The following is a 23,463-nucleotide window of genomic DNA, read 5'->3' as shown; positions in this document are numbered from 1 at the left end:
AAACTTATTTTGGATGCGATTAATCGAGATTAATCGTTTGACAGCACTAATATAAATATATTTGATATACAAATATAAAATTTTTCTTAAATATATACATGCATGTGTATTTATATATACATAATAAATATACACAGTACACACACATATATTACGTAAACAAACTTTTATTTTGGATGGGATTAATCGCGATTAATCGTTTGACAGCACTATTATAATCACTGTATTGTTGTGCTATTACTTTGTAAAAAATAAAATGTAAACTTTATTATATATAAACACTCCCAGTTTCTGTTAACAAAAAATAGCTTGAAAACAATAAATGTTGTTATAATTTCTGTGAAATACCAGAGTGTATTGAGAACTCCTGTTTTACACTGTTTGAAAGAATTATCTATGATTATTTTCCAGTAGGAACCCGTAATTATCTATATGAACTATGCTGTTTTGGCAGAAACTATTTTTATTAATGATCTTTTTTAAGAGTTATAAATTTCGAACAGAGTTATGTCTGTGTGTAGGTAGGAGTTCGGTTACACAATTATTGAATATTATTCTTTTATTATCTGTGTCCTGTCCTGTTGCTGTCATGCTGTTGCACTGTGGAGCTTCTGTCAACAAATTCCTAATATGTGTAAACATGCCTGGCCAATAAAGCTCATTCCGATTCAATGTTTCCATACAAACAGCGCCCCCTGGTGACTAACACTGTTACAGTTCATATGGGGTAAAGCAACAATTTATGTTAAATTACATAACCCTGTCATTAAATTCAAGTGCTCTGTAATTGATTTTAAGACTCTGACTTTCAGGAAGCCATCACGCATACCACACAGATCTGATGGTATGCATGCTGTAACATGTAAATATTGTAAAAGTACTTATATTTATGCATTTCGCTTTTACTCAAAGCAACTTATTTTGAATTCAGTGTATAGTATTATTAGCTTATGCATTCCCTGGGAATCAAACTCAATACCCTGGGCTTTCTCAATATCAAACAATGTGATTCTGAATCCAGTTTATTTAAAAAATCAAGATAAAAAAAAATAACCCATAGTATTACATTTCATTAAACAGATTGCTTATATGTCACACATAACACTGATAGAATAGCTTTGAAAAGTAAACACGACTGCAAAACTTTCAGCTGTAAAATTATCTGACAGACATAAACCTGACCTTTGCGGATAGTTAAAATAGATGATATTTTGTAGCTGTTTAGCATTTTAAGCATGCTTTACAGCATATTTTAATGCAAAGTAACAGTAAAACAATTGCAGACCCTGAGTGTGAAATAAATCTTGACTCACAGCCAGAATGACTTAATATTAAGTGCAAAAATATAGTGTTAAATGAACTATATAATAGTCATTAGACATAAAGGAGTGTTTTATATCTTTAGCTTTGGCTGAGAGACAATCGCAGCTCTTCCTCTCTGATGCTTCTGTCCAGCCTCTGTGTCTCTGAGTCCAGCACTGAGGGGACGGGCCGCTGGGAGACCGCAGCTAGAGACTCATTCAGATCCCGTCTCAGGGACATCAGACTCTGGCTGTTCTTCAGAGAGCGATCTATGAACTCTGCTCTGTGCTGATGGTCCACGGCCAGCGTGAGACGGAGATGATGAACCTAGAAAATTAGGTTCAAGTTTTGAGGCTAAGATATATGTCAAAATACAAATTAACTGGTGTGTTAAGTGTTAAGAACGAACCTGTTCTTCCAGCTCATTGGCTCGGACTCTTAGACGCTTAAGCTCTTCCTTTTCGGTACCATCTGACAGGACCTATACAGCACAATTTTTTTACTTTTTCACTAGCAATTAACACTTAAAAGACACATAAAACAACTGATTTCAATAAAAAAGTTTGGTATTAGCATGTTACTAACAGCATTATTGTTGTTAACTAAAATTATTAAATAGTTTTCGGTAAAAAGCTAAAATAAAACAAACATTAGATAACTCCATGAAATATAAGTAAAGCTACATAGAACAATTAACATAGAAAACAGAGAAAAATTGATAAAATAATAAAAAGCAAATGAATAAAGTTACATAAAAATATTAAATTTTGAAAATATTAATATATGAAAATTCGGTAACACTTTAGAATAGGGAACACTTATTCACTATTAACTACGACTTTTCCCTCAATAAATTCCTAATGTGTTTCTTATTAATAGTTAGTAAGGTAGTGGTTAAGTTTAGGTGTTGGGTAGGATTAGAGATGTAGAATAAGGCATTAATATGCACTTAATTAGTACTAATAAATGGATAATATTCTAGTAATATGCATGCTAATAAGCAACTAGTTAAGAGACCCTAAAGTAAACGTTACCGAAAATTCAAAGCTAATCAAAATATTAATAAATATATATATAAATAATACTAAAACAACAGCTAACAAAATTATATTGTAATAAAAATGACATTTATTCTACTAACAAATATTGGGTACTTCTGTGACAATCCATCAGAGAGAGACAACCAGAACAAAACACAAATGTATTCTCTCCATCATACCAGAACTCCAGCTTCTGTCTGTGACAGCTGATGCCTCAGTTTCCCCCTCTCCATCTCAACCTGGTGATGGCCAAATATATACAGTAATCATGCGTATGAATCATACTGACATCATAATATATGATCCCCTTTGTGAGTCGTGCACATGCCTGTGTCAGCGTGTCTCTCAGGTGCTGTCGCTCGGTTCGAAGTCTCTCAATCTTCCTCTCCAGATGACTGTTTTTCTTCTGCAGAAGGTTCTGTTCCACCTCCAGTTGTGCCACGGCCCGCTGCATCGCCGAGAGACGCCCCTGCACTGCTGAGTCTGTCTCCGCTTCATTTACAGACTGGGTCTTTGGTTCAAGCTCTTTCTCCTATTAATATTGCCCAAAACAATTCATCATAAACTAATAATTCACTGCATAGTGTGTTCAAAGGGGACATGTCATGAAAAACAGATTGTCCTCGCTTTTTTGAACTAAAAGAGTAAATATTCTACGGCTCAAAACAAAGCTCCCTCCTCAGTGCACTCACGCCATTTATGGAAACTAAGCCTAAAACGGTCTAATTTAAAAATTGCCACACTGCTGATATCACAACCATGACTGGTCATGTTTACATTTTATCAACAGCTTATTCAAAATTCAGTCACATGGTAAGGGCATTTTTGCTTGTTTCACATTCAAAAAGGGTAGCTAATTATGTCTATAAAAGGACACAGTAGCAACAAAAGCACATTTAATTAGGACACAAAGGGAGTCAAAAATAATAGCAATAAAATAGAATGACAACTGCTTTTGGTAAAAGAAAGTGAAGCTCAGGGAAAAAAAAAAAGAGACTAATTGTTTAAAAAGTTTTTTTTAAAAGTCTCTAATGCTCACTCAGCCTTTTTTAATCACAGTAACAGTAATATTGTGAAATATGAAAATAATTTAAAATAACTTTTCTATTTTAAGAGATTTTAACATGTAACTTGTTCCTGTGATGCAAAGCTGAATTTTCAGCATCATTACTCCAGTCTTCAGTATCACATGATCCTTCAGAAATCATTCTTTGCTGCTCAAAAAACATTTCTTATCATTATTTATGTTGAAAACAGTTGTGCTGCTTAATATGTTTTGTGGAAAACATGGCACATTTTTTTCAGGATTCCTGAATAAATAGAACATTCAAAAGAGCAGCATTTATTTGAAATATATTTTGTAATATTATAAATATCTTTACTGTCCTTTTTGATCAATTTATTGCATCCTTGTAATTCATTTCTTTAAAAAAAATTACTGACCCAAACTTTTGAATGGAAAGAAAAACGGCCCATTTTTTTTGGATCACAATCCCTGCTCAACAGAGCTCCAGATACTAGTCTTAGATAATTAAACTAATTTTTCATTTTTATTAACCAGCCAAACGCTACTCAATTCCTCTGTAACCCAGTGTTTCTGGACAGTTTTGGTCACAGAACACACAAATTACGTTCTTTTTTATGAGTTACAGATTTTTATGTTCTGTAACTGAAATCTTTAGCTTTTGCTGCATCCACACCAGTAGGCGTCTGAATAAAGTCCAAGGCCACATCAGCACAAATATGTACTTTTATCTGTGACCATCACGACTCATTTTATAAAGTAAAGTCGTGACGTATTGTCAAGTATGGTGACCCATACTCGAAATTGGTGCTCTGCGTTTAACCCATCCAAGTGCACACACACACAGCAGTGAGTAGTGAACAAATGCACACACACACACACACACACACACACACACACACACACACACACACCCCCGGAGCAGTGGGCAGCCATTTATGCTGCGGCGCCCGGGGAGCAGTTGGGGGTTCAGTGCCTTGCTCAAGGGCACCTCAGTCGTGGTATTGAGAGTGGAGAGAGCGCTGGACATTCACTCCCCCCACCTACAGTTCCTGCCGGCCGGGGACTCGAACCTGCAACCTTTCGATTACGAGTTGCGGGTTCTCTAACCATTAGGCCACGACTTCCCACCATGCTAGGTATTTTACGATGTCTCTGCCTTACTGACCTGTGATGTATCAGCTCCTGCCCGCTTTCTCTTATGCTCCTGCTGTTCCAGCCTCTCCTTATAGTAAATCAGCATGGATTCAGTTTTCTCCAGAGCCGTCCTGACACGGTCCCTGTCTTTACTCAGCTCCTCAACTCGCTCTTTCAGAGCATATACTTCAATGTCCTTCTCTCTAAGGAGTCTGTCCCTCTCCTCATTTTCTAAAAGGAGAGCGGATATTTGTTCCTTTAGCGTTCCCCAGTCCTCATTCTCTGGTGGTCTGGTTTTTATATTCTCATTTCTTATTGTGGAGTGCAGTCTGTCGATCTCAATCTGTAGGGTCTGAGCCTCGGTCCTCAACCTCTCTATTTCCAGTTCCTTTTTTGTAAGGTCCTTTCTAAGTGTGTCTGTCTCTAACAACTTGTCATGAGACTGATATTCATCATTTCTCTCTAGGAGGTCTGATAGAGTACCATGGCCACTATCCATCTTTATTCCATTGATTTTCTTTTCAGATTCTCTAAGATTACGTAAATCCTCTTCCATTTTGGTCTCAAGCTCTTGTTTCTCTTTCTCTAAGGTTTCCATTTTTTCCCTCAAAATCTTGGTGTTTCTTTTCTCATCTTCAAACTGATCCTGCAACCTAAGTTTTGCTGATTGTTCTTTATACACCATTTCTCGAATACTCCCCAGCTCAGTTTCTTTGTCCTTGAGTCTCTCTGACAATAATTCTAGTTGTCTATTGTTTTGATCCTCCGCTTGCTGAAATTTCTGACTTTTTATTTTCTCATTTTCATATTTCTCTTTCATCAATTCTGTCTCCTTTTCCTTTTGACTCATTGTTTGTCTGAGGAGCTCCAATCCCTCTAACACACCTTGTTTCTCTTTATTTTCTCGTTTGAGTTCCTCCCAGTCTTTACTCTCTCTTCTTCTGTCCTCTCTCAGTCTGTCCACTTCCAGTCTCAGCTCTCTGAATCGGTTGCTCAGTTCCTCCGCTTCTCTGGTCCTTTCTGCTGCCAAAGAGCTGAGTTCAGTCCTCTGATCTTCCAAGATGTCCATTCTAGCCCTCGCTCTGGTCAGCTCAGTCTCTCTCTGCTCTGCTACGCTCTTCATGGTCGCTAATTCTTCTTCCAACTTCTCCTGTCTTAGCAGTATTTGTTCCTTCTCTCGCAAACCTTCCTCATTTTTCTTCCTAAGTTGTTCCTCTTGGAGTTGAAGGGCAGTCTTAAGCTCCTGTTTCTGCTTCTCTAACATCTGGACTTTGAGTAGAAGATCTTCAGCTTCAATCTGTGCTGCCCTAACACCTTTTTCTCTGCTTCTGACCAACTCGTCCTTCTTTTCCTGCATTATGAACCGGAGTTTCTCTCCCTCACGATGACTCTCTTCTAGCAGTTCCTTCAGAGTCGCCATCTCCTGAAGGCCTGCAGTCAGGCCCTCTCGCATCTTCTGGTTCTGTTCTTCTCGTTCCTGGATTTTTGACCTGGTTCCTTCTTTGGTTCTTGAAAGATTAACCAACTGTTCTTGTAAAGTATCCACCTGGGCAGCAAGAGCTTCTTTCCTTTCTTTTGCATCATTCAGCAAAGAGCTTATCCTGTCCTTGTCTCGCCTTTCTCGAAGCGTTTCATCTCTCAGAGCCTCAATCTCTCGCTCTTTCCTCCGAAGCTCTGCTGAGAGACGGTCTCTCTCCTCCTCCAGCTCTCGTACTTGAGCCCCAAGCTTCTCCACGCATCCTGTCTTCTCCTCCATCAGGATATGCTGACCTTTTTGCAGATCCTCAAGCCTGGCTCTCAGCCTTTCCCCAACTGTCTTTTCATCTCTCAGTTGGGTCTCCAGTCGGCTCCTCTCATCTTCAATCTGACTCAAAGACCTCTTCAATCTTTGTTTCTCCTCTTCACTGTTCTCTACCCTGGATTCAAGCACTTGCGCTTCCCCTCGGCTCGCCTGCAGCAGTTGTGACAGCCTTCCCAACTCTCCTAACCGTTCATCCAGGTTTCCCTTCAGCATCTTCACCTCTTTGCCCTGTTCGCCAATAAGTTTCTTCAGATCTTCAACAGTCTCCCTCTCTTGATCTCGCTCACGCCTGACAAATAGTAGCTCTTGATTACAGTCCGTGAGTCTCTCCTCTTTCTCTCGATGCTGACACTTTTCCTTCTCCAGTGCCGTTTCTGTCTCCTGTAGACTGCTTGAAACTTCAAGATTCCTCTGCTCGGCTTCTAGCAGCTTTTCTCTCAGCCTTTTCATTGCTTCTTCCTCACGGTGGACTCTGTCTCTTTCCTCTTTTTCTTTTTGTTGTAAACTCTTCTTCAGTGCCTGTGCCGCCTCCTCAGTGTCTTGTAGGAGGCCAGTTTGGCGTTCAATGTGTTCTTGTTGCTCCAATCTTATCTTCCTGCCCTCCTCATTCTCCTGGTTCAGTTCATTAATCTTTGGTCTCAACTGCCTCAACTCTGTCTCCTTCTGAAGGAGCTCTCCTCTCAGTATCTGCTCCCTATCTCTTTCCTCAATCTCCTGTCTTTTCCTTCTCTCTTCTTCCCTTTCTTCCGTGTTCACCCGGTCTCGTTCCATCTCAATTAACTTGGCTTTGCACCTGTTCACCTCTTCATGTTCTGCTTTGAGCTTCTGTTCGAACATCTTCTGTTCTTGCATAAGTTTTGCTTGTAATTCTTTTATCTCACTATCTCTCATATCCACCCTTTTTAGTGTCTCCTCTTTTTCTCGAATGACTGCCTCCATTTTGGTATTGAGATCTTCTAATTCTCTATTCAGTTGTTTCTCCTGTTCCTTAAGCTCCAGTTGCTTCCTGTCCACCTCTTTTTGTTCCTCCACCTCCTTCTCTTTCATCTTTGAGTTTTGCTCCTTTAGAAGTTTAAGTTGTTCGTCCTTCTGCTCAACATCAGCCTCTAGTTTCTCTACGATTACCTCTAATGACTGAATTCTACCTTTGAGGTCACCAATGTCCTCTTCTCTCGTTTGTGCCTCTTCTTCTCTTTCTCTAAGAAGCTCTCTTAGTTCTGTCCTCTCCTTTTCAGCAACCCGGTTTACGCTCTCCTTCACTTTTTCTATGTTGTCAGCTCGTCTCTTCCACCACTCCACATTGTCTTTCACCTCTTTCAGTCGCAGTTCAAGAGTTCTCTTTTCTGTGGACAACATAGTTTCTAATTGTTCAACATCTTTATCTCTTTCTTCCACGAGTAATGAGATATGTTCTTTCTCTCTCATCAGTTCTTCAATTCTGCTTTTGAGCTCTATCAAGTCTCCGTCTTTCTGTTCTAGCTGTCTTCTCCACCGCATATCTTTCTCCCGCTCTTGCTCATCTCTTTTCTTTTGTTTGGTTTCATTTTGTCTTATTTTCTCAATTTCTCTCTCTTTCAGTTGAGTGTTGTGTTTCTCCAGGGCGTCAAATCTACTCTCCAAGGTCTCTTTCTCTTGTAACTCTATTTCCAGACTCTCAATTGTTCTCTCGTGAGATTGGACTTTCAATTTTAACTCTTCAATATCCTCTCCTCTCGTACGTATTTCATCCTCCTTCTTTCTCAGCAGATCAGACATCTTTGCCCTCTCTCTCTCTATGGTCTTGAGGTTCTGACTTTCTCTTTCCACACTTTCTATAAACTTCTGATTCAACTCTTCTTTCTCTCTTTGAACCTCATTTTCTCTCTCCTTCAATCTCTCAATCTCATCACACACTTCTCTCAGTCTTAGTTCGGCTGATTTCTGCTCTGCTGCTGATTTCGTTTGTAGTTTCTCAAGTTCTGCGTTTCTTCTATCTAAGATGTCTGAAAGCTCTTCTTTTTCTTTTAACAAACCATCAATCTTGTTCCTCAGTATCTCCACTTCTCCATCTCTCTGGCCGAGTTCTGCATTCAGAGCTTCTCTCTCTTTTTGCCATCTTTCTCTCTCCGTTTTGCTCTCTTTTGCTTGTACTTTGTTTTTCTGTGATTCTTGTTCAACATCTTTCTGAATCCTCTTGCATTCAGACTGCCAGTTTTCTATCTCTCTTTCACTCTTCCTTCTTTCTTCCGTTGATTCTTTTCTTTCCCGTTCTCTTTGAGCTGTCTCTCTCTCCAAGTCTGTCTGTAGACACTGAATCTCTCCTACACAGTTTAGAGAGAAAAATGTTAGATTTTTATTACACACACAAATACACCAATATATTAATCCAGTAAAGTGAATAGCCAATGAGAAGTTTTTATAATAAGACAGTCCGACCTTGCAAGACATCTTTGGTCTGTGTCAGCATTTCCACCTGTGTTTGCAGCTGACTGCACTGCATCTCCAAACCTGAGGCCTGTTCCTGAACCTGAGCAATCTGCTTTTGGAGGCATGCCACCACACCTCTGAAGAGAGACAGCAGCAGGTTAGAAACTAATAGGGGATCGGTACAAATATGGTTCAAACAATTATTTCTGATATGGTTATACAGATCTAACATAAAATAATTCTTGAAAATCTGGAATCTGAGGGTGCAAAAAAATCTAAATACTGAGAAAATTGCCTTTAAAGTTGTCCAAATGCATATTACTAATCAAAAATTAAGTTTTAATATATTTACGGTAAGAAATTTACAAAATATCTTCATGGAACATGATCTTTACTTAATATCCTAATGATTTTTGGCATTAAAGAAAAATATTTTGACCCATACAATGTATTTTTGGCTACTGCTACAAATATACCCCAGCGACTTAAGACTGGTTTTGTTGTCCAGGGTCACATATATTAAACGCTTTTAAAACTACACAGACTCAGCATGATTATGATCACTATTTTGTTTTATTAAGAGTTTCATATTGAATCTAGGGGGTAATCTAGACTACGGCTTTACCGAGCTCAACGGCTCTGGCCCGAGCAGATATAAACAAACGCTATTGGCTATTTTTAAAAAGGGGGCGGGGCTGCTCGATATGTCCCGCCCTGTCTTCCTGTTTCAGTTTAAATTACGTCAACACATAGAATAACGCTGCGTGTTTCAAAGCACTTCAGGGGACCTTTAAAGGTTAACAACCTAGCAACTTGTTCCTATTAAGAATATGTTTTAATTGGTTAATTGGTTTTGTCTGACATAAAGGATGACACTAAAATAAGTTTAAACATATTTAACAAAAAATGTCCTCATAAAGCTTGAAAAAACTAGTATAAAATAAAACTGTTAGTACTTTATTTTTCAAACAAACACAGACTCAGTTTCATTATACCTGAGTTCCTCTTTGACCTGTGTGAGTTCCTCCTTCTCTCTCTCCAGTGAGCATACTGTGTCCTCTAGTCTCTGGCTCTCTCTAATTAGGTCGTCTCTCTCTCGTTCAGCTCTTCTCTGCTGCTCTGCTGCTTTGAGTAGTTCTGCCTGGACACTCTGCAACTCCTTCATCATCGTGCTGCACTGCTCAGTTAACTGAAACACAAACACATCCTCACTGTCCATGAGTAGACCCAAGAAGTATTTGAAAACAGGAGAATTATGTGTATGGAATATATACACTAAATCCCATCATTATCAAAACCATAGGGTGATCAGGACTCAATCAATAGTATTTGTTATGGAATGTTTCTGTATATGTGTTTGTGTGGGTTGGTCTGTTTTGTGTTACTAGACGAACAGCTTGTCATTCTTCATCATGGAAGATAACGCTCTGGTACATGCTACCAATCACCACTAAACCGCATCGGTTTAACCGCCTTCCTATTGTTGCTTGACTGTTACTGTGTTAATGCAAATCTGCATTTTTGTAATTACATGCTGTTACTACACTTTGCTATATGTGACCCTGGACCACAAAAAGCAGTCTTAAGTCGCTGGGGTATATTTGTAGCAATAGCCAAAAATACATTGTATGGGTCAAAATTATCGATTTTCTTTTATGCCAAAAATCATTAGGATATTAAGCAATGTTCCATGAAGATATTTAGTGAATTTCTCACCGTAAATATATCAAAACTTGATAAGTAATATGCATTGCGAAGAACTTCATTTGGACAACTTTAAAGGCGATTTTCTCAATATTTAGATTTTTTTTGCACCCTCAGATTCCAGATATTGAAATATTTGTATCTTGGCCAAATATTATCCTCTCCTAACAAACCATACATCAATGGAAAGCTTATTTATTCAGCTTTCAAACCTCAATTTAACACTTCAATTAACTTAACACTAAAATTAACACTTAACACCTTGTGGTCCAGGGTCACGTGTGTGTGTGTACTATACTTGACCAATACATTCTGTTATTATTGTGGATGCAAGTGTACAGTTGTGTTGTTCTGTCTCCAAGTCTTTATGTTGTGTGTTTTTTATTTCACCTTACATTGCACAGCTACTCAAACAAATAATTGTCCAATTATTTAACAATTTTATAATAAATTCACAATTAGTGAAATATTTCATTATTTGTATTGTTCTAATTAAAAATAAATTATTTTATAATTACATAATGCACATTTTTGTTTTCAAACTTTTTTGTGAATAATTAAGTAAAATATGTTATTTTGATTGATAATTTAATTAATACACACACATACTTCTACAAAGAGAGAGAATTACTTAGAAACTTGTCAGCTTGCTCCTAGCTAGAACACAATGTTTACTTTTCAAAAATGTACTCTTTTGTGTGCTGAATCTAATTTGCAAGCAGTCAGTATTGTCAGAGATTCTCACCTCTGCAATCCTTTGTTCATTATTCTGCTTCTCTTCTGTGAGAGCAGTCACCTCCCTCTCTCTGTCCTCTCTCTCAGTCTCCAGCTCATTCTCCAGCTCTCTCTCTCGGTCTCGGAGCTGCTGCAGAGTTTTCAGATCCGTCTCTCTTCGTTTCCTGGAACACAGTGGGATCATCAACACAAGTGCGGTAAAGAATCACTGGCTGTGAAAACACAGGTCCAGCATAATACAGACAAATACAACAGCTGTTGAGATAAACTCTGACATTTATAGTGTCATCTAAAGCCCCATGCATTCATTAGTATTCCTACCAAACTCATACCAGGGACATGATTAGCTGCCATTTAGAGTCACAGACACAATTCATCTACAGATTTGAAACTGCTTATTACACAAACATATTTTACTCTGCATTGCGCATAAGGAGGTAAAGGTAAGGGTTAGGCAATATAACAATATTTATATCAGGATATTCTTAGTTTAGCAGTGTTATAATATATAAAATACGTTATTTTGCTTTTCCTTCATTATAATAATGAAGCTTCCAAGCTAACATACTCAGCACTTTATAATACATCTACAGCCTTTTCATCAGCTGACTTTTAAATATGTTCCTGAATCATAATGCCGCACCTTAATTCGTTGGCCTCTAGAGACGTGGCCTTCACTTCCCTGCGCAGGCCTGCCATCTCTGCGCCACATGCCTGGATCTGGGCCTGGGCTTCTGCCACCTCCGTCTCCAGCTGAGGGGTCAGGAAAACAAAAATCACACCTCTCATCCCTCCATCCCAAACCTGGCCCTACCAGCAACTCAATCTGGCGCTGGATCAAGTAATTAAAGGCAAGAGGCCTGTGACAGCTTGCAGGGATTTGGTCACGTCCCTAGGCAGTGTAAGTGATCTATGCTAAAGATGGGCTAAACCTGCGTGCCAGACCTGCAGAGCACGAACACTGAGTTCTCTCTTGTCCTTGGCCAGAGCTTCATTTAAAGTAGCCATTTTTTCCAGGGCATCTCGACCTTCTGCCAGCTCCCTCTTGAGCTGGGTTTGACTGGAGGACAGGGCCAGTAATGACTCCCGTGCCTGGAAGGGAGGAGAGAGGGAAAATGGAGAACAACATAAAGGAATGATTGAGAGGTTTGGATGGGTGACAAAATCCAGGATGGGAAACAACACAACTCGGACAAAACTCCATCGGTTAATTTTAGCAGGCAGAATTGCCTGATGTTCCAGGGCCAGTGTGTGAGAGCTTTGGGCGAATTGCCACAGCTGTTTTGCTTATGTGCATAGTATACACTCACCATGTAGTCATGGTCAAGACAATCTGCTGAAGTTCAAACAAAGCATCAGAATGGAGGAGAAAGGTGATTTAAGACTGCAGGCAAATCTGATTTTTTCCTCAAATCAGATCTTTTCAGGCAGACTGTCCACACTATTAATTGCAAGTGGTCAGATTTGTGTGTCCAGACATAACCAACCTATCTGCATGGATTGCTTTGGTAACAGATGCAAGAAAAATAATTCTCACTCTTCAAATAAGCACACTGTCAAGTTGCAGTGCAGAACTGGTATATATTGTGATGTTCCATGCTATAGTTACAGCTGGCTTCAGCCTCGTTCAAATACTATATGAATACTTCCAGCACTTCTATCACTGGATTTAATGCTATCATTGTGTCTCGCATTAAGAATGACACAAATGCAATTTGAAATCCGATTTGAGCAGTTATAGTATCCAGAATGAGACGCAGCTGTAAAAATTTGAATGGAATTGCATTTCAAACCCCCTCCAAATGTGGTTCGAATCAGATTTTTCCAGACTTTCAAAAACTCACAGATCAAATCTGGACATGCAAAAAAAATGTGGCATGGTTGTTGGTCCCAGACGGACTGGTCTGAGAGTATCTCAGAAACTGCTAATCTACTGATATTTTCATGCACAACCATCTCTAGTGTTTACAGAGAATGGCCCGAAAAATAGAAAATATCTAGTTTTGTGGATAGAAATGCCTTGTTGATGCCAGAGGTCAGAGGAGAATGGCCAGAGTATTCGAGCTGATAGAAAGGCAACAGCAGCTCAAATAGCCACTTGTGACAAATGAGATATGCAGAAGAGCATCTCTGAACACACAACACATTCAACCTTGAAGCAGAATGCTTCAGGACACCACACCAGGCACCACTCCTGTCAGCTAAGAAGAGGAAACTGAGGCTACAATTCCCACGGGCTCTAAAACTGGACAATAGTAGATTGGAAAAAGGTTGCCTGCTCTGATGAGCTGCGACATTCAGATGGTAGGGTCAGAATTTGGTATAGAAAACATGAAAGCATGGATCCATCCTGCCTTGGATCAATGGTTCAGGTTGGTGGTGGTGGTGTAATGGTGTGGGGGATATTTTCTTGGCACACTTTGTGCCCCTTAGTATCAACTGAGCATCGTTTACACGCCACAGCCTACCTGAGTATTTTTGCTGACCGTGTCCAACCCTTTATGACCACAGTGTACCCATCTTGTGATGGCTACTTCCAGTATGATAACGTGCCATGTCACAAAGCAAAAAAAAAAACTAACATGACAGTGAGTTCACTAGATTCAAATGGCCTCCAAAGTCACCAGATTTCAATCCAAAAGAGCACCATTGGGATGTGGTGGAACGGGAAATTGGACGTCCATGGACGTGCAGCCGACTGTGTGATGATTAATATGTACAAAAATTTCTGAGGAATGTTTTCAGCACCTTGTTGAATCTATGCCATGAAGAATTAAGGCAGCTCTGAAGTCAAAAAGAGTCCAACCCGGAACTAGCAAGGTGTACTTAATAAAGTGGCCAGTGGGGTCAGTACGATTGTTTTTATAAATACTTTTATTCAACAATGATGCACTGAATTGATCAAAAGTGACAGTAAAAACATTTATAACGCTACAAAATTTTCCATGCCAAATAAATGCTGTTCTTTTGAACTTTCTATTCATCAAAGAATCCTGAAAAAGTATCACAGTCTCTACCAAAATATTAAGCTGCACAACTGTTCTCAGCATTGATAATATGAAATGTTTGAGCAAATCAGTATGAAATATTGTAGTAATATTTCACATTATGACTGTTTTTATCATACCAACCCCAAACTTTTGAACAGTAGTGTATATAACTGGCTAGGTTTTGCTGAAATTGTGAGAATGATTTGTGGCAGTCATTCTATCAGTTTACCTTGAGTAAGGAATCTTTAGTGTCAGCGGCCTCTTGCTCAGCTCGTGCTCTGTCCAGCTTCTCTCTCTCTAGCGCCGCCTGCAGGCTGTGCATCTCCAGACGGGTACGAGTCTCTCTCTCGCACAGCTGAGCGGTCTCTAGCATCTCTGTCTCCATGCTGATTTACAAATAAACCTCAGAGTTATTCACCAGCAGAATTTAGCATGATGAGCATGACTGAACAGGGCTCTAATGACACGCACATCCTAAATTAATTCTGCATAATGTTAAGCGTACAGCATACCGTTTCTGTCTCTCTCTCTCCAGCTGGATTCTCTCCTCCTCCTCCTTCTCTCTCTGTCGTCTCAAGTGTTCATTCTCCTGTCTCAGCTCCTCGGCGAGTCTCTCAGCCCCTTCTACCTGACTGTGCAAACTAGTCACCATCTCCCTCTCACTGTCACACACACAGTGTCAGTTTTACAATTATGGCCAATAGCAATTAGCCAATAATTATTTGTAATGGCTGCTAACAAAATTCTATACTATCTTGTGAAAAAATATATTAACGTTCAAAAGTCTGGGGGTAGATTTAAAAAAAAAAAAATTTTATTTATATTTTATAATATAAATATATATTTTAGCATAAATTTTATATTTTAGATATTTATGTTATGTGTTTTATTTATTATGTGATCAGAAATGCAATAAAACACATTTATTGTGACATATTTTTACAATTTAAAATAAAATAATTTATTCCTGTGATGGCAAAGCTGAATTTTCAGGCTTCAGAGTCACATGATCAAATCATTCTAATATACTGATTTGGTGCTCAAGAAACATTTCTTATTATTATTATTATTATTATCGGTGTTCAAAATATCAGTATTTATGTGAAATAATTTTTTTCAGGATTCTTTGATGAATAGAAAGTTTACAAGAAATAATTTTTTCTATTATAAATATAATATTATACATGCATTTACAGTCACTTTTGATCAATTTAATGTGACTTTGCTGAATAAAACTAGTAATTACTTTCAAAATATATCTTACTCAACCCAAACCTTTAAACAGTACTGTAAATTAAAAATAAAACAGTACATTCACTCATTTTAATTTTAAAACAGTGAATTTGGGTTATGCAATACTATAACGTACAATATGAAAAATGTTTCTAATTTTAAATTTTACATTCAGTGTTATTAAATTATAGGCATTTTAAAGATTATTTTTAAGTGAGAGCTCAAATGTAAATGTACAAATAAGGAAAGGAGAGCAACTAAAATTAAATATTCAATAGCGATCGGTACCATTTAATAAAAAAACAACTTACAAATATTTTGTAAATAACCTATTATGATGCTACTTTACCACACATTTTTAAATACAGTTAATCAATTAGATAAACCGCTTAAGGTAGCCTTCAGGGATATTAAAGTGCCCCTATTATGCATTTTTATTATGGAAAATAAATGCATATTATAAGACAATGAAAGTGTTTTTTGACCTTGCATGCATGTCAGCCTGTTATTGGGGACTCCCAAAACCAAAATATGAACCTTTCATTACCCCTAATAGGGGCACTTTAAGTGTATTTGTATGAATTTGTATAATGAGATAATCAAGCATCCTTCACCTGTTCAGTAGTTCTTGTGTGTGTTTTATCTGCAGTGCTCCCTGATCGGTCTGTTCCTGAAACGCCGCTCTCTCACTCTCCAACAGCATGATTCTCTGCTCCAGTGATTCTTTCTCTGTTCCATGCCTACGCAGGCTCATCCGAGCATCCTGACAAAAAGATCTGGCTTACTAAGAGGTACCATCAGCCAAAAAGGAAAGTAATTTTAAAGAACATGTTATTTTATTTAGATAAAAGATGATAAAGCCGTTGTTTTTGTTTGGATGCACTGAAGAATTGTTCACAATAAGACCAGAAACATGTATTAAGAAAGCAAACAAATTCTGATTTCACGCTGACCAACCTGTACTTCCTGTTGTCTCAATTGCAGGGCAGTCTCAGCTTGAGCGATGACAGAGAGGATAGAGGACAGTCCTTCACTGGACACATCATCTGAAGACAGAGAGCTTGACCCTCCGCTCATCTGCTGAGAGCTGAGAACCCTTGACTGGACAAAAAGACAGAATACATTAATTCATTCATGCTTCACTAAAATAAGGACAATTTATTCCCCGTTCTCAATCAGACTCACCAGTGTCGTGACAGCATGTCTGACAGACTCAAAGTTTCTCTCCATTTCTATCTGTCTCTCCCACTTCCTTTCTTGATCTTTTTCTCTCTCCATCTCCTGCCTGTGTCTCCTCTCCATCTCTGCCTCCTGCTTCTCAAGTTCAGATTCAAGAGCTTTTATTGTCATGTTCAGTTCTGTGATTCTGAAAAAATCAAAGTATAACATCAATATACTGAACACTGTAATTAGCACAGAACTATATATAAATATTAGTGCTGTCAAACGATTAATCGCATCCAAAATAAAAGTTTTTGCGTACATAATGTGTGTGTATATTTATTATGTATATATAAATACACAAGCATGCATGCATATATTTCATAAAAATATGTTAATATATTAAATGAATCCTGTAATGACCTGCTCCTGAGTTCCAGGGTCTCTGACTCAATGTCAGCTTTTAATTCAGTCGACTTCCTCTTGCCAATATGTTCATCACTGAGATCATCAAGAGACAGCGGCCCCTGGGAGGAGGAGAGCGGCTGCGCTGTAGTGGAGTGGCCTAAAGAGGAGTCGTGGGGCATCGTGGGAACTGATCGAGGAGAAGCCCATACAGAGAGGAGAGATGAGGAGAGACGAGAGAACTCAGCTCTGAGCTCCCACAGGTCTCTGTAGCACAAAAACACAACAAATGCACACTTACCAGAAGGTATAGAGAATACATACACTACTGATTGAGTCCGTTTTTTTAGTTTTTTTTAAGAAAAAAAGGAAACACTTTAGTACAGGGACAAATTCTCACAATTAACTAGGCCTAGTTGCTAATTGGCATGTCTATTATTAACATATTGGCTATTTATTAGTACTTATAAAGCATATTCTGCATGACCATATTCTACTATTAATAATAGTAGACAGACAACTATTAATAAGCAGCCAATTAGGAGTTTGAGGCAAAAGTCATAGTTAATGGTTTGTTAATAGCGAGAAAAAATGTGACTGAAAAAAAAAAACTTTTATTCAACAAGGACACATTAAAAGTGAAAGTAAAAGACATTAATCAGTTAATATTATTAATAATATTAAGCATTAAATATAAAACGTATTAAAGGGATAGTTCACCCAAAAATTTAAATTCTGTCATTAATTACTCACCTTCATGTCGTTCCAAACCCGTAAGACCTTCGTTCATCTTCTGAACACAAATGAAGATATTTTTGATGAATTCCGAGAGCTCTCTGATCCTCCCATTGACAGCAATGATCCTAACACGATCAAGGCTCAGAAACGTAGCAAAGAGTTCGTTAAAATAATCCATGTGACATCAGCGGTTCAACGTAATTTTACGAAGCTACGACAATACTTTTTGTGCACAAAGAAAACAAAAATAATGACTTTATTCAACAATTCGCCTGCTCCGCGTCACCCTATTTTGGAGAGTATCACATATGTAAACAACGTATGCAACATATGCGATACTCTCCAAAATGGCACTATAGGGTGACGCGGAGCAGGCGAATTGTTGAATAAAGTCGTCTTTTTTTTTTTTTTGCGTACAAAAAGCATTCTCGTAGCTTCATAACATTATGGAATTCATCAAAAATATCTTCATTTGTGATCCAAAGATGAACGAAGGTCTTATAGGTTTGGAACGACATGAGGGTGAGTAATTAATGACAGAATTTTCACTTTTGGGTGAACTATCCCTTTAAGTTTTTTTAACTGTGACCGTAGTAATAAATGTTTCTTCAGCAGCAAATCAGCATATTAGTATGATTTCTGAATCATGTGACACTGAAGACTGAAGTAATGATGCTGAAAATTCCATGCTCCAATCACAGGAATAAATTACATTTGAAAATATATTTGAATAGAAAAGAGTGATTTTAAATAGTAAAAATATTCACAATATTACTGTTTTTAAATCTTCTTTCAAAATCTTACTGACCCCAATCCATTGATCAGTAGTGTATTTCAACTAGCCTGATGCTAAATGGCCATATTTTTGCTTCTGAAAGCATAAATGAGTTTTTTCGATGTGTCCTCACTTGTCAGTAGCCGTCTTCAGAGAGTGACACTGGCGTTTGAGAGTGACTACACGTCCCCACAGAGTCATCAACCTGGTCTGCTCCTTCCCCATGTAGCCTGTTAAAGCCTGTATTCACAATAAACGTACAACAAATTGAATAAAACTCATTGCATTTAAATGCATTTTAAAACATTTGTGCCTTAATATGTAATGTGAAAAATGGTCGCAATCTTTGAGGTTATTTTAAAAGAGCTAACACGAATTTAGTTCAAAAGGTACAGAATAAAACTTACTTCTGTAATGTCTTTTCACTCACATCCACTAATGGAAGACACACACTCAGCTTTGTGTGTCACTGCGCAGTTGCTTGGTGACAATATATTACAGCACATTCCCTAATGCACTGATAAAATCCTCAGAAAAACTGAGCCATTGCTAAGCAACTACCAAAAGCTCATGAACCTGTTGTAAGGCCATGCACACACTGTATATTTCAGGACCGACAAATGCATTTAATGCTGCACATTGAAATGACTGTAATTACGAGATGACAACAACACAGAGATTTTGCTGGATCTCCAGAAATGATCTGTTTCTATGGCAACACTTAGGATGCCAGAAATGTGGCAACATAAAACCTATAGGTTTCTATAGCAGTCCCTACTGAAAATGAGCAACTAAAAGAGAACTTTTTATAGATTTACATTTACACATGTTGCTTCTCCAATACAAAGTGTTTCCAGTTCATTAAATATTTATTCAGTATGTGTGTGTTGACTGTGATGTCTAGGAATTGATCTCTAGACCTTTAAATATACATTAGGCATATCACCTCTTTCTCTTTTTGCCAATCGATTTCCTTCTGCACCACCTCCTCCACCGCTTTGGACCAATCGGCTGTTAGCTTTCGAAGGTCGTCCCGCAGGGCTTCATTAGCCTCTGTTGATTGGCTGAGCTGACTCCTCAGAAGAGTGCTGACCTCCGAGAGCCCTAAACACCTGCTCCAGTGAACAAACACAACTCACAGTCACAGGAATTCAAGTTCTGAAGATGTAATAATGGTTATTTACACTGCTCCTGCACCTCTGCTGTTCCTCCTCCAGCCTGATGAGGGTGCACTCCAGTGTGTCACTGCGTTCATCCCGCAGCACCCTCTGTGAAATGCACAGCGTTAATGTGGCGCTCACGGATCTCCAGGATAACACTGAGGACTGTTGCTCATCTCACCTCTCTGATCCTCAGCTCTCGCTCCTCACTAATCGCCTGCTGCTCCAGAGTCTGACAGCGAGCCCTGTACTCCAACACCTGACATGCATGAGCACATACCAGTGAGAGACTGTCTGTATGAACTGAAATATGATTGGTCCTTTTAAATGGCTAGGTTAATGAGGCATTCACATAAGCAGATTTTTTAAAATAATTTTACAGAGGTCATATTCAGAAATAGTATTTCTAGCTTAAGAACTGGCATTACTGGATACAATATATCGACTATGAAAATTTAAATGGGTTTTCCATAACCTTTTAAGACCTTATTAATTTCAGGCTTGACAAATCACACTTTTGAAATATCTTCGATATTTCCAGGTTTCCAGAAGCTGTGGGAACCCTAATATTAACATCTCCTCCATCTTGCCTTTCTTTGACTATGTGTCTTCACTTCTACTGGTAGTCACCCAATCATATGATTGTTCATTTGCATAAAGCAGTGGTTTTCACCTCAGGAAACTTCAAAGGAGGCATCAATATGACATAAATGATTTAAAATAAGACAAAACAACTAATAATCAAGAAAGTTATTATTTTTATTCAGCCCAAACGTCTAGAATACTAAAATGTAATTAAATTAGTGCTGTCAAATGATTAATTGCATCCAAAATAAAAGTTTTTGTTTACATAATATATGTGTGTGTACTGTGTGTATTTATTTACACACATGCATGAATATATTTAAGAAAAATATGTTATATTTGTATATTAAATATATTTATATAAAATATAAATATATACATTTAAATGCATGTAAATACTTTCAAAATATATACTGTATGAGTGTGTATTTATATATACATAATAAATATACACAGTACACACACATACAGTCCCCTCCATAAGTATTCAAACAGTAAAGACAAAATTGCTCTGTTGGCTGTGGAGTCAAGACATTTGCAAATATGATTAAAAGATGAATATGAGACAAAACTACAGAATGTCACATTTTATTATTAGCCGTTTCAACACATACATGTTTTACCAAATTAAAAGAACAGCACTTTTAGAGTTCATCCCACTCATTGATGTGAGCATAAGTATTGGAGCAGTTGAACATAAGGCAGATATAATACATTCATACATTAAGTCAACAGTAAAGTTGAGAGGGCCTGTTCCAGAGACAGCCATGCACGCCCATGCCATGACACCACCTCCACCATGCTTTACAGATGAGGCTGTATGCTTGGGATCATTTGCAGTTCCCTTTTTTCTTTCCCGTCACTTAGATAAAGGTTCATCTTTGTCTCATCGGTCCATAAACACAGTTCCAAACTCTTCTGGCTCACCTTTGTGCTTTTTTGCAAACTCTAATCTTGCCTTTCTATTTCTGGTGCTGGTCAGAGGTTTGCATCTTGCTGTGTAGCATCTGTAATTCTGTGTCAAAGTCTCCTGAGGACAGTAGATTGTCAGAGCATCAGCCCAGCTTTCTGGAAGTTGTTGGTGATTTTACAGACACGTCTTTTAGGGTTCATTTTCACAGCTTTTATGATTTGTCTGTCATCAACTACTGTTGTTTTCTCAGCTGATCAGGTCGTTGCTGGTGTCGCTGGTGGTTTCCAAACTCTTGATTTCTCCATGCCCTTTGTTTTTGCTAGAGCTCTAATTGACTTCCTCTTTTCTTTCAGCATCCAAATTGCTTGGGATGAAACTCAAAAAGCACTGAACTTCTTAGCTGGTAAAACATCTATGTGTTGAGTCACCCAATAATAAAATGTGACATTCTGTAGTTTTGTCTCATATTCATCTTTTAATCATATTTGTAAATGTCTTGACTCCACAGCCAACAGACCAATTTTGTTGCAATTTCCCAATACTTTTGGAGGGCAATTAATTTAATTAATTGCAATTAATCAGGATTAATCATTTGACAGCATGAAATTAAATTAACTTGAATCCGGGGCTTCAAATTTAGTTGTGGACACTGGAGTCAAAAAGGTTGAGAACCAACTTCATTCAACTTTGTTGCTTCACTGGACAAAGTTGCTATTGTTCATGTCATGCAACGACTAACACTCACTGTAAATGAAGAACTTCCATTCACACTGTCACTGCAAATCACTGTAAGTGTGAACTCCACTTAAATGTTTTAGATCTAGAACAATTTAGGATTCATGAAATGAATACAGAAAGATAAAATCCTACAGGGACCTTTGCCATCACTTTTAAAGGAATTACATGAAGTATTATTAAAGAAAATTAAATTGTGAATTGTCAAATTAAAAGTTGTGATAAATCAGCTGTGAGTTCAGACCTTATTCTGAAGTTTATGAATGAGCAGAGCCTGTCTGGCTTCTCTCTCTCTGCCCTCTCTGAGCTTCCTCCGCCATTCTCGCTGCTCATCATCCAGACGCACGGATAATGACAGAGAAGGGTCCAGCGTCTGAGACAGCTAAACAGCATGGGTACAAACAGACAGACAGATCATAAGTTTGCCATGTGTTCACTCTGTTATTGATGGACCAGACATGTCACTGGCTCCTTCCTCACCCTGTCAGTCAAAGCTTGAGCTCGAGACTCAAGCTCCTCCCTCTCCGCTCTGCTCTCTGCCAGCTCCTCCTGCAGACGTGATAGCTCCGCCCTCAGCCCCGCCCTCTCCTCCTGCCAGCCAATCAACAGTTCTGATTCCATAGCCAGCCATCAGCTGTGAAAAATAAAAACATTTATTTAGATTAAATGATTAAAATTAAACACTTTTACACTAAATAAACATTACACACAAAAAAAATGTAGGACAAGGCCCATCAGGAATTGATCTGATTGTGAAAAATAGATTAGAGGGTATAGGCTGAAATTATATATTTTTTTATAATTCAGTTACAATTTTTTGATAAGAGATTGACAAGACACGTACTTTCTGTACTTACGATAACATGCACTGATAAATCACTCACAATAAGATCAGGAACATATGTGGCTCTGGAGCTGGGGTATATTTGTACCAAAATTATTGATTTTTCTTTTATGCCAAAAATCATTAGAATATTGAGATCATGTTCCATGAAGACATTTTGTGTATGTCCTACCATGAATATATCCAAACTTAATTTCTGATTATTAATATGCATTGCTAAGAACTTCATTTGAACAACTTTAAAGGAGATATTCTCAATATTTAGATTTTTTTGCACCCTCAGATTCCAGATTTTCAAATAATTGTATCTCAGCCTAATATTGTCCTATCATAACAAACCATACATCAATGGAAAGATTATTTATGCAGCTTTCAGATGCATTTGGAAAAATTGACACTTATAACTGGTTTTGTGGTGCAGGGTCACATATATGTATCGGAGTCACTGTGTGGCAGAGAGCTTTATTAAGTCTCTGTTAAAGTGCAAATATAAAGTAGCAGCTTACTTTTGAAAACACGGATTACTTGACTGTGTCCATTCCCGTGTTGCGGTCTAAAAACACACAATAAACCTCGGATATGCGTGTTTTTGTTGTTGTTTTTCTGACTTCCTGCAGCCTCCGGATTTGAATGAGCAGCGCGCGAGCTGTGAACAGCGCCACCACGCGACGTTTACTGCTGTATTCTTCTTCTTCTTCTTGAAATTTATTGGCAAACAACTAAATGGTGTATTTCCGCCATCAACTGGTATGGAGTGTGCATTAAAATGACTTAC

At 38.1% G+C, this 23,463-nt stretch overlaps 1 protein-coding gene across 1 annotated transcript; it reads right to left on the bottom strand.

The window, feature by feature from the left end:
* Positions 1-148: 148 nt before the first annotated feature.
* Positions 149-23,386, bottom strand: LOC306876177 (uncharacterized protein). Its single transcript, XM_079427167.1, has 23 exons — positions 23,195-23,386; positions 22,325-22,478; positions 22,089-22,226; positions 19,793-19,870; positions 19,649-19,719; positions 19,398-19,563; positions 18,585-18,691; positions 16,957-17,205; positions 16,558-16,738; positions 16,330-16,473; positions 15,987-16,135; positions 14,652-14,801; positions 14,369-14,525; positions 12,095-12,241; positions 11,793-11,902; positions 11,160-11,313; positions 9,706-9,899; positions 8,720-8,847; positions 4,535-8,604; positions 2,671-2,874; positions 2,522-2,581; positions 1,712-1,783; positions 149-1,629 (listed from the first exon to the last, which is right to left on the bottom strand). Exons 2-23 carry the CDS (start codon positions 22,463-22,465, stop codon positions 1,402-1,404), a joined length of 7,098 nt encoding a protein of 2,365 aa, XP_079283293.1. The 5' UTR covers positions 22,466-22,478; positions 23,195-23,386; the 3' UTR covers positions 149-1,401.
* Between the last annotated feature and the right edge of the window lie 77 nt (positions 23,387-23,463).

The sequence above is a fragment of the Barbus barbus genome (genome assembly GCF_936440315.1).
Source record: "Barbus barbus genome assembly, chromosome: 10".
Classification (NCBI taxonomy): Eukaryota; Metazoa; Chordata; class Actinopteri; order Cypriniformes; family Cyprinidae; genus Barbus; species Barbus barbus.
Note: the sequence above shows the minus strand (reverse complement) of the source record. Positions and strands in the feature narration are given on the sequence as shown.

Bases quoted from the DNA above. Each gene is read 5' to 3' on its own strand.
- LOC306876177 (XM_079427167.1), bottom strand. From the start codon at position 22,465: ATGGAATCAGAACTGTTGATTGGCTGGCAGGAGGAGAGGGCGGGGCTG. The intron at 22,227-22,324 runs GTGAGGAAGGAG...CATGCTGTTTAG, and splicing joins CTCAAGCTTTGACTGACAGG to CTGTCTCAGACGCTGGACCC. The intron at 19,564-19,648 runs GTGCAGGAGCAG...TCACTGGAGCAG, and splicing joins CTGGAGGAGGAACAGCAGAG to GTGTTTAGGGCTCTCGGAGG.